We start from the raw sequence: 12,266 nt of genomic DNA, 5'->3' as shown, positions 1-12,266 counted from the left end.
CGGCTTTGGGAAATGAATACAAAGCACCCGTGCTTCAGCACCTGGCAACACCACCACCACCACCCCCCCCCCCCCCCTCCCCTTCTTTTTATGAGCAGCTATCATGGAAGGCTGTCTTTCTCTCTCTTTCTTTGTGGAAGGGAAGCTTCAAGCTTGACTAAAAAGATGCTTAGTGGGCCAAAGAGATTTGAAGGTCTGCTCAGTTGACTGTGATCCATGATTGGCCCAGTTAGTATTTCTATTAGAATTCTTCCATCATATTAAAATTTAAGGAGGAAGGTCAATTATCCTTGCATAAACTTTAGCTAACCTGCCAGTTGGACAAATCAGGTTGCAATATGTCACACTGTACAAGCCAAATTTGTGTGCAGACATTTCAATTAACCATGGCAATGTTCATTGAGACATTTCATGGCAATTCCCACTGAAACACGTTGATATACAATACATCAAATTGAAGAAAGCAACAAAAATGCAGGATTACCATTTCGTCGATTACTAATAATTTACATATACTAATCACACAAATTCCTTTAAATTGCTTAAAAACAACCAACCAGGACAAAACAGTATCCAGTACTGAAGAGCCAAAGATCATATTTTTGACCATAAAGATAATTACTTAATTTTAGCATCTAACCAGGAGCTACCCACTGAGATCAATTAGCCAAGATTTTGATTTGATACAAAATCACTGGTGACAAATGGTATTTTTATGGAGATTCTATCCATTACTGTAGGATCCCTATTCAAGATCACTGCAGTTCCAATTCAGGCAGCTAGAACAGTGGGGGACCAAAATTACCTCCTCTAGTCAAATCAAAAATGCACTTAAGCAGAGACAGTTCTCTTGTCAGTCGATATCTTTTTACCCTTGCCAGAAGATCGGTTGCTCTTACTAGTGCTATCCATACCTTTTCTTGGAACAGACCGCTGCATGATCCGAATGGGAATTCCACCCAAATCAAAGTCGTCCTTCAAAGACTTGGATAGGAACCTAAGGTCTGTATCCGAGAGCTGTGCCTTTCCACTCACGAAGGCAACAAAAGTGGGTGGCCGGGCCTTCACCTGGGTGAAGTACTTGATCTTGGGTTGTGAAGCCTGATCTTTCCAAGAATGCCTGCCCATAACCTGACCAAACAGAAAAGAAACTTTTACTACTACCAATTTAACTGTTTGCAGGGTTCAGAGAGGAAATAAAAGGCCTTGGCTACTCACCTTACGCAACCAACGATTGAGACGAGCTGTGGACAATCTTACACACCATTTTTCATATGTATCAATAACCTGACGTATGACTGCTATCCGGCCCCTTCCCTCCAATGCCGAAATAAATACAACAGGAATTCCAGTTACCTGCTAACAAAGTCATGTCAATGCTAAATACTTAATTTATCACCATTTGAAGGACATTGTTTCATAGATGATCTTTTTTTTTCTTTTTTTTTCTTTTTTTTTTAAAGTATTGCTTCATAGAAATTTTAAAAACAAAAACAATAGAACAATATGACTATACCAGAACTTTCTTCAACAATATCTAGCACTTACTATTTGTCCCGATTAACCACTTAATATTTGCATCTTTTCTAATTTCCTATTCTCACTTTGATTCCTGATTTGAGCTATTAAACAATTATGCTGAAAAAAGCCACCCGAAATACCCGGGTTCAAGTCCCGGCAACAGAATATAAATTCCTTTTACTTATCAAAAAAAAAAAAACAATTCTGCTGAAAAAGTGAAACCAGCAGTAAGGTGTATGTGCATACATGTGTACTATAAGCTTGTGAAAATCCACTCCTTTTTAAACCCAATCTACGCACGCTATCTTACAATATCCTCCACTTGAACTATTCACATATTCCTGTTGGTTCACAACTTCCAAAAGCTTAAATGATAAAACTTTATCATCAATTTTAATATCTGATTTGTACAGCACATACAGCATTATCAGGAAATCAAATTATCTAAATGAGGGTATTAAGGATAGAGGTCAGGGGTTGAACCAGAACCATCAGTGATGATTGAACTATCAGGAGCACATAGCAATGTGTGGTTGAGTCTCTTTCTTTAAGCAGTTAAGTAACGTATGAATATTGGCTCACAAGATTAATAACATAAGCTATATCAGGTATGTTAAGGAAAGGTCTACATGCAGCCTCAATGTCTACTTCTACTAGAAGAAACTACATCTTATTCATCAACCATCTCATGATTGAATCAATGACAAACCACATTCAAATCAAACAATATCTTTCAGAAAATCAAGTACTTAACCAAAAATAGAAATTCCCCCATATAACCACGCTACTTTTGTGCCAAAAGTGACTTTGGTTGACCAAATTTTTATATCTCAAACTTCCCAACAATGACAGAGTTCAGGCCACTGTTCTATTTCAAATATTTGTTTTAACATAGATTGAACAGGTTGTATTTTACCATCCAGGGAAATATATTGAGTGAACAGTGTTGCGGACACCAAATAATGTTGATTGATTCCATTGAACTAGATTGTGAGATATGAATTAATTCAAATTCATGGGATTTGAATTTCATTTTAATTTGTGGGGTTTAAAGGATTTGACATTTCTTCCTTATTTAAAGTAATTTGGGACCCTCTTTATTGGCCCTTGAGGAAAGGTTATGGTCATGTTGAATTCGATGAATAATATGGAATTAAAATTTCTCTCTATAGTTTGATAGTGATTCCAAGCAACCTTAGGTGGTGATTCCTAGGTCCATCCTTCCTTTTCTGTTCTATTTATTTTCCTCAATTTTTCTTTGAATCTTGTGAAGCATCAAACAAATTCTCCTCTATTTAGCCTTCCCCTTCCCTCAGGCAATGACTCACACAGATTACAAACAAGATGGCATGGAATGGAATTCTACTTTAATGGGGTTCCCAAAGCCCATGCAAGGCAATGGTGTCCACCTCTCAGGGTCATGGGGTGAGAATTGATCTGAATGCCAACATGATGGGCCACCAATAGGCTGAGGTGGAAGCCTGGAATGGTGTGATTCTAATTAGAACTCCAATAAAATTTTAAATTAAGCTACAGGGACTGTTTCAGTCCATAAAGGACCTTCTCCAATCCAGAAACTTTCCTTCACTTCCCAGAAAGGAACTAAATGATAATTCATGTACCCAGTCTCACTAGAAAACAAAATCAAAAAATGAAATTCGCATTTGTGGAAGATAATAACAGACACCTTGAGCAATACAATCATGCAACTATATCATAAAGTGGCACACCTGTGGTATTACTGTCTGAATTTCTAGAGGAACAGCTTCCATGACCTTCTCAGCTAGAGTAGAATTGTGTTTCCCTCTAAGAAGATCCATCTTGTTCACTATCACAAGCAAACCACGCCCTTCTTCCACTGTTCGTCTTGCTATAACTACTTCATCATGTGTCATGCTTCGTCTAGCATTTGCAATCTGATCATCAGATGTATGAAAGTTATAACAAAAAATGTAGTGATCTGTAGATGCTCCAGGTCACAGCATTGATAATGTGTAATCCACACAAATTAACATAGGGAATGGATCATGTAAAACTGCTATCTTCATCATTCAGTTACTTTAACTACCATCTTCAGTTTCAGCTATTTGTTAGATATCTCATGTAGAAAACCTGAGACAAGGCTAGAAACAGTCTCCACTATATTCATGTCATTCACACATTTGAATTATCATCCTTTATAATGGAAAACCAACACTGGGCTTATGAATAGTAATTTACTATTAACTTTCATCACACTTTGTGCAATAACCATAGCAAAGAAACAATAGCATGAACTCTATCATTCTGTTTTCTGAAATCTGTATCATTCTGGTTCAGAAATCAGCAACTATATTACAGCCATACTCCAAAGTGTTGTACAATGGGAGAAGTTAACAAAAAGAACTTAGTAGAATCATAATTATCCACTTTCTAGGAATAGTTGTTGCAAGCCGTACATGATAATTAACTATCTTTAAAATGCACAAACAGTCTAATTACCTAAGGAAAAAAGTATAGAACTAATCATAACTAAATATATATTTCATGGATGATCTGCGATAGCCCTTTCTTTCATTCTTTTCAAATTAAAAAGAATTCTCATTATATTTACTGGAGTTCTGCTTTTAGGTTTCATGTTTGACCTTCTATGAAAATAAAAAGAAAAAGAAAGATAGTATTGCTTAATTAAGGTTCTCAATCAATTCTACAACTTTCTTTTTTCTGGTAACAAAAAAATAAAACAAATGTACCACATTTTGTTATGTCCATTCCAGAACTACATGACAGCTGAAAAATTTTCTGGTGGAACTGCAATTCGGCATCTTAACAGTAATCTATTATATTAAAGGACGGTCATAGGTTCATCATACCATCACAGAAAATGCAGAAAGAAAAACAAAATGTATTGACAAACCTCTTCTGCATCAAGGACCAAACCAACTACATGGGCCCTCATTAGATTCTTTCTTGACTGCACAATGCTCAAAGATGATGGTCCTTTCTCCTGTTTTGTCCTCTGCAACCAACCTGCAGTATCAACCTGCAAAATAAGAGACAACATCATACAACATACTTGAGAATCAAACATAAAAATCTCCAATAGCATCCTATAAAAATTAACTTTTCAATTTAGAAAGCATAACTGAAATACATTATAGCCACCAGGCTCTATAGAGCACATTGTGGTCGGGTACGTTGGGACCCAGAAATCCAAATCCAGGTACTTAATTTCTTACGTTTAACAATGAAAATATCATAAATACAAAATAAAAGTAAAGAAAAATTACTAAACAAGTAAGGGAACTTAAGATTGAGATAATCAATGGCTGCCATGACAGTCAATGGACTCTTTAAGAATGCTGTCAAAGTTGGGGTAGAAAAATGAAGTAATGCTATGTGAGAATTTTTAGATTGTCGAGTTTAAATAAAGCTTGCAAAGAGGACAATAAAAATGATCATGCATGAAGAGAAATCCATCCATTTAACTTGTTATCAAACATTAAGGGCAAACAAACAAATAGAACAAGAAAACCAAGATTAGATAAAAACAATGCAGCAACAAAGCATACAATTAAAAAGAGAACATAGAGGAAGCATATATTACCAGATATATTTTTCTCCCTTGAAATTCAAAATCAGCTCTAATTGAATCTCTAGTCAAACCAGCTTCTGGGCCCACTAAAACACGATCTTCTTGTAACAATGTGTTCAGCAAGGTAGACTTTCCAACATTAGGCCGTCCTACAATTGCTAACTGTAATGGCAGCTTGCTTTGCTCATCCTCACTACAGCTACTGTCCTCACTATTGCTCTGATTATCTTCATCTAGGATTAGGAAAAGTGGAAAGTAGGGTTAGAAAGTAATAGGATGATGACATAGTTTGCTCTTTTTATCAAAACATAATTGAAAAAAAAAATTAAGTTTTGAACCCAAGAGGAGATTTTAACTAATGACCTCCACTTATGGGGTGTTATCCCCAAGTCACTACCACTTGGAGTTAAAAGCAATAGATGAAGATAACAGCACTTCTCTCTTTTTTTCTTTTTTTGACAACACAATTAGAGAAATATATGCAAGATTTCCGTTTCATGACTTTATACTAGATCCAAAGTCTAAAGATATTGGAATAATGAAAACCTTGATAGAATTATAGAAATGTATCACTTACGGAAAATAGCAGTCATCCCACATGAAACTTAGGTTGAAAGATTATTTTAAAGAAAATGGTCCATAATTGTATCATCCAAATGCCCAAAAAAAAAAAAAAAAACCTTGAAAAGCACTGCATTTATCTTTCAATAGCCACAGTTCTTTTTTTTTCAATTGCCTCTAAAAATCAACTCTATGTCATACAACATGCAAGCCCTAAAAGGCTAAAATCATGTAGATGTTCAAAGTTCCTTCATGGAAATTAAGCACAATTTTATAATTTATAAATATTGAGGGAGATCCTCAATTTAAAAAAGAGCCAATTTTTCAATGTGGGATGACAAATCCTTTTTGGAAATGAGGTTTGCTTACCATTTAAGACCTGAAGTATATAATCCTCAAGCATAGGCTTAAGAGCTTCATGAAGTTCTGTCATACCCAGTCCAGTCTCGGCAGATATTGCAATAGGATCCCCAAATCCTAACCTATAGACTTCATCAGCAGCTGCCTTAAGAGAGTTACTACCATCAAAAAGTGATTCAGATTTATTCATTGCTACTATAGGTTTGATCCCAGGAGCATTTCTGCGGAACCACTTTCCAACCTCCAAATCAAGGGGGTGAAGTCCAGCTCTAGTCACAAAACGAAATCCAAAAAAAAAAAATTTGAGATTTTCAAACAAAAGGAATGAAAAGAGAACAAAAGTATGCACCCAAGCATTCCAGGTAGGGTGACTATAAATTTATGTTCATTATTCATGTACACCAATCTCACATCCAACAAACAACCCCAGGTTATATGGATACTGCAGAATGACCAATTGTAACCTGTACAACTGTAAATAGTTCTTTCTTTAACATAAGACTCTTTGAATTTTTTATTTTCTTCTCATATTTATCCTTGAATTCTCCCAACTTGTAGGCCATATTTTCATATCTAAATGAGTGTAGTACATGAAAGATGCAGAAAGTCATCCCTGAAACTAACCTCACATCTATCAGGAACATTGCAAAATTGGACCTTGCTAGCACATTTGCAGTCATTTTTGAAGTTCTGCCGAGAATAGACCCTGAAGATGCTTCTGTTTCTAGTCCAGCAGAATCCAATACTCTAAATCGCAAATCACCCAGTTTGGCAACACCTTCTCGTATATCCCGAGTAACATGATCATCTGGTGTATTATACACAAGAGCCTCCCTCCTTCGAATTAAACTAAAATTTACCCACATAAACAATTAATAATAATAATCAACAAGAAATAGAAAATAACATACACATCAAAATCCACTGAAGAATACTAAATTTACATTTGTACAACAGTTAATATAGATCTAAGCATGTAAAATTGAAACTGACCGGTTAAACAATGCCGATTTGCCCACATTTGGCCGCCCGATAATTATTACGGTTGGAAGCAAATTAATGTCAACTTTAGTGAAGTCCACTGGTTTCTCATACACACCTTTAACTTTCTTTTTAATAACATCACCACTATCAGATTCAAAATCAGCATATGGCTCTTCCAAATGACCACTTGCATCATTGCGCGACTCAGTATCCAACAGTTCACTTTCAGCCAGAGTGCAAAGTCCCCCGGTAGCCTGAACTGCACTAGGCAGATGCAGGCTCAAGATTGACCTGCAGCAATTCCAAACTGAAGATTTCCTTCGATTACCATTGACAATGGCCGCACTAGATAGTGATCCTGGAAATCAACAAAATCATGACCAACCATAGAGTTGGCAACCTTTGTCATAGTTAAGGGTCAGACAAATGAAACAAGATTAGGGCTTTTACCGGATATGATCTTGATAACATGATCAGAATGTGCTATAGAATGAAGGTGGTGTCTTTCTTCGTAGAAATATGGGATTGGCTCAGTCACACAGTTGTGTAGAGAAGTGCTTCTATGAAGTAAACCAACAAGACCATATTGCCTCTTCCGGACTGAAAGGGCTCGAACCCATGAATGAGACATACCCAAATGTTTTGGTTATTCTAATAGCCACCCACTATTCATAGAAACACACACATATACAGTTCCCACTCCTTGCTACCAAAGCCACCAAATACTCCAACTACAATGTACAAAATGAATATCAATACGGGTATAGCATAAAAGGCACGGGCACAGCAATGTTTAAGACTAAACCAAAAAATCCCAACTTCTAAAAATCCAATATAATGAAACAAAATTCTAAACTTTTCCCGGAAAGAAAATCACTTTTTTGAAGCTTTATATCAAACAGATGGTAAGCGTCCCTGGAAAAATGAAACAACTTTGCAACTTGGAAAAGTTTTCAGTACCTACCGGGGTTGGAGAAGAATAAGGAGAAGAAGCAGACAATGACACAAAAAACGATTTCTTTTCTGGGTTTTCAACTATGAAAATACGAAAAGAAAATCAAAGGCCAGAGCTTTTGCAGCCAAGTTCATGCAACTATCAAATTCAGCAGCGCCACAAAACAAACCTTGTCGCACCTTTTTGAAAGGGAATGAGCGAGGGACTAGACGACATGTAGTTTATGCTTTTTTAAAAAACATATAAATATTTTATTTTATTATTAATATAAAGAGAGCTATATATATTAACCAAAATTAAAGTAACCCTCTTTCCTCGAAAGAGTAGTATAGAGGAAAAGAACGAGGGAAATACTAACGAATGCTCTTAGAGCATTGATTAAGAATCTATTTTAAGAAAATTTTGACATCGTTTTTATGAGAAATTAAAAAAAAATTATCAAAACATTAATTGTTTTTTTTTCTTTTCCCATAAAAACATTTTATAACTAGATTCTTAATCAGTGCCCTAAGAGCACTGATTAGCATGACCCAAAGAACAAATAGGAAACAGTAGCAGACAGCAACACAACATAAAATTTTGGTGTCCATTACCATTTGCAACGGACAAGGGTAGCATCATTTGATGAATAATCACAAAATTTTATACTAAAGATGTATTTGGATACCGCTTATTTGCTAAAAATTAAAAACTCATTACGGAAAACACTGTAACAAAATAATTTTTAATTGTGTGAATAGTGCCATTGGACCCAAAAATGCATTGGTATGCGCGTTTTTGTGTTTTTGGCTAAGTCGTGAATAGTGCCATGGGACTCAACGACCTAGCCAAAAACGCAAATGCTGAAAACGCTAAAAATGCTGGTATCCAAACTCACGCTAAGGGTGTATTTGGATACCGCTTATTTTGTTGAAACTAAAAAATTATTACTGAAAGTACTATAGATAAAGGTAAAAGTTAGTTAAAATAGTACAGTAAGACCCATAAATAGTACTAAAAAGTGCAGTAAGACCCATAAATAATAGTAAAAATAAGTTGAATAGTGATGTGTTAGTGCTTTTGTGAACAGTGATGTGTTAGTTTGTCAATGAATAGTGCTTTTGTAAAACTAACATATTACTGTTCACAAAAGCACTCACCACCATTGACGTTATATAGGTGAAATAATTGATTGAAACATTGACCAACAAAAAAAAAAAAAAAACAAAGCTAAGAAATATACTCTATTTTATATATATATATATTATATTGAAAATTATTGTGTCTAGTAATTTTTTAAAATTTATGTTATGTATAAAATAAATATTAAATAAAAGTTAAATTAAATTAAGAAATTGACCACAATTTTTTATTTTTTATGAAGACCACAATTTATTTATTATATTGTTGACATGACATATTTACATAAGTTTCTATGTAAATTTTTTTTTTTTTTTTTATTATAGTTATGATAGTATTTCAACCTTTGTTTTTTGCTCCGTAATGAATTGTCATGTAAGTTTGTAACGTGTTTGATAGTATATTGGTAATACTCTTACATCTTGAAATTCTATAAAACACTTGTTTGTGGACACCCCCCCCCCCCTCATTTTTCTTATCATATTCATAATGCCTCCGATGTTTGTTTAAAATGTCAACTTACTTCCAACTCCACCTTCCATACAAATTTTTAAAACCTTAATTTTTCTAAATTTATATGTATCTTTACATAACTTCTTTTAAAAACTGAATAAGCCAATATAAAAAATCATCCAAACATACTCTAGAGTTCCATTTAAAATGATTTTTTTTTTTTTTTTTATGAAAAGACTGGATGATTATGAAAAGCTGCCCCTTAAGCAACTTTTATCGGCATATAGTAAGCTCTAAAACATGTACATAGGTAACATAGCAAGTGAAGAAATATGATTTACACCCCAAAGTACTTAATCAACGGATAAATTGATCATGTTATGTATTATTCCAAAGTGATAGCATAATTTTTTTTTTTTTTTTTTTTGTTGGAGAAAAGTGATAGCATAAATTGATATCTAAATTATAGATATAACTCACCAAATCTATAATCCATAATAATAACTACAATGAAAACAACACTCAAATTTTGGTGACAAAGTAAAGTACCAATAAATAATCCCTTGAAATGAAAAATCACTTTGGGGGGAACGCGCGCTAGAAAACAATAACAACAAACTCATGATTGAGGAACAGACTTTTTAGTTTCATTTATACTTAAGGAGAAAGGCTCTCTAGATTAGCTTTATGCAACTGTCTTCTTTTTGAAAATCGTGTTTTTCGTTCAAAAAAGAAAATCATGTTTCAAAGGGTTTCTATGGATATACCAAGAGGCTAGGGTAAATCATACTTAAAAGTAGAACAAATTTTTTTTCTAACATTAATGGTGGCTTGAGCGAAATCCAATTTTCGCTCAACCAATATATTGAGCAACTCCTTTTACAAGTTATAAATGACATAATTACATTAATTTACAAACAATACACATGATTTTTCAAATGAAAATTTCCATTTGGTTTTAGAAATGGAAATTAAACATATATTTTTTGTTGATAGAAAACAGTAGTAATTGAGGAGTATGTGTTATCCATTGTTGTAAATATGCACACACACACACGTATAGTGTACTTACTCTATCAGCTAACTCAATGAACTAATATTTTGATATAAATGCAAACTTTGCTTATGATAAAATTTAGACAAAAAGGATCTCAAAGAACGTGTTACATAGTAGAATCTCATACTTTTTTCACATGGAATTTTTGCTTTTATATATAATAATTATTGGCCCATACTTCGCACGGTCTTTTTTCCTCAACTTCCTCTAACTTCTTTTTTTAAAGTCAATTTTGATGGAGCGGTTTTTGGGGATTCTAATGAAGCAAGTCTTGTTGCTGTGATTTGGGATAGTAGAGAAATTGTTCTTGCTTCTCGTTCTGAGAAAGTCTCTCTCCATCCCTCTTCAAAAGATGTTGAAGCTTTGGCAGCAATTCGGGCACTTCTTTTTGCACAAGAACTTGGCGTCTCTTCTCTTATCATTAAGGGAGATTCAGAGATTGTTATCAAGACTTTGAGGAGCGAGGATGAATCTTTTGCTTCCTTTGGTCACCTTCTGAAATCAATGAAACCCATTATAGATGCCTTTAGTAGTATTTCTCTCTCATACCCATAGACTTGGCAATTCTATAACTCAAAACCTGGTTAAGTATGCAAGATATGCTAGAGGTTTATCGATATGGATGGAAAATGTTCATTCCCACCTTCATGATGTTCTTTTGGCTGACAATGGCTAGTTATACAAAAAAAATTTGTTGTTATTTTATGTTATCCTCTATTAATTTGTGTGATTATATATATATATATATATATATATATTTTTTTTTTTCATTTAAAAACATATCTTGTAAATATTAGAATGTGAACCAGTTTAGTAATGTTTAGTTGACCACAAATCTCTCCCTTTGTACTTGTGTGTGTATATATAACTTATATATTTGATAAATGCTCAAATAAATTGTAACAAATATGTTTAAATAAATAAATAAATAAATTCTTTCAAAAGAATGTTTAAAAAAGAAGTCTACACACCAATAGCTAACAACATAACTGGCATTAGATTTGCAATATAACAAAAAAAGAAAAAAGAACAAGAAAAAGAAAAAAACAATTGTAACCTCATCTATGGAGAACATCAACAACAATAAAACTCCATCAGTACTAAGAGAAGTGATGTGGGAAGCTTTGCACCTCTCCTTTTATCGTTGATTAGGGAAAAAAAGTGTTTGTTTTTTTACTATTTTCAGAACTATCTCTATTATTTTAGTTTAAAATGGTTTTCTCAAAAACACAAACTACGTTTTCTTAAAAAAAAAAAAAATTGGTATATGATCAAAAAGACAAATTCAAATAAAATAAACAGAAAAATGCAAAGAGAGCCCTTGCAATTTGAGTCAGAGTCAGATGCAAATATAGACCCATTGTGTTATCAATTTTTATTTATTAACCTCTATGGTTTAAGAATTATCCAAAATAGCCTCTTAGTATGTGTTTGGATTTTGCGTTTTACGCGTTGCATTTTCTGCGTTTTTTTTTTTTCCTGAACACGCATCTGGCACTGTTCATTGTCCATGAACAGTGATTTTAGGCTTATGAACAGTGCCAAAAGCATGAACAGTAACTTTATTATTATTTTTTTATTGTTTTTAATTTTCAGTTTTCAACAAAATAAGCGGTATTCAAACAAACCCTTAATGTCAATTTCATGCATACTATGTGACCATTTATATCCATCATTGAGAA

At 33.7% G+C, this 12,266-nt stretch overlaps 1 protein-coding gene across 2 annotated transcripts; it reads right to left on the bottom strand.

Moving 5' to 3' along the window:
• Positions 1-454: 454 nt before the first annotated feature.
• LOC115977673 (GTPase Der) lies at positions 455-8,172 on the bottom strand. Of its 2 annotated transcripts, none has more exons than XM_031099688.1 (10): positions 7,961-8,172; positions 7,451-7,731; positions 7,010-7,358; positions 6,641-6,865; positions 6,026-6,285; positions 5,108-5,328; positions 4,418-4,543; positions 3,252-3,437; positions 1,219-1,356; positions 455-1,131 (listed from the first exon to the last, which is right to left on the bottom strand). In XM_031099688.1, exons 2-10 carry the CDS (start codon positions 7,629-7,631, stop codon positions 832-834), a joined length of 1,986 nt encoding a protein of 661 aa, XP_030955548.1. In that variant the 5' UTR covers positions 7,632-7,731; positions 7,961-8,172; the 3' UTR covers positions 455-831. The 2 variants fall into 2 exon arrangements, with proteins under 2 accessions (XP_030955548.1, XP_030955547.1); XM_031099687.1 differs by having other exon boundaries at positions 7,965-8,172.
• Between the last annotated feature and the right edge of the window lie 4,094 nt (positions 8,173-12,266).

This window comes from Quercus lobata, chromosome 2 (genome assembly GCF_001633185.2).
Source record: "Quercus lobata isolate SW786 chromosome 2, ValleyOak3.0 Primary Assembly, whole genome shotgun sequence".
Taxonomy (NCBI): domain Eukaryota; kingdom Viridiplantae; phylum Streptophyta; class Magnoliopsida; order Fagales; family Fagaceae; genus Quercus; species Quercus lobata.
The sequence above is the reverse complement of the archived record's forward strand: the minus strand, read 5'-3'. Positions and strand labels throughout refer to the sequence as shown.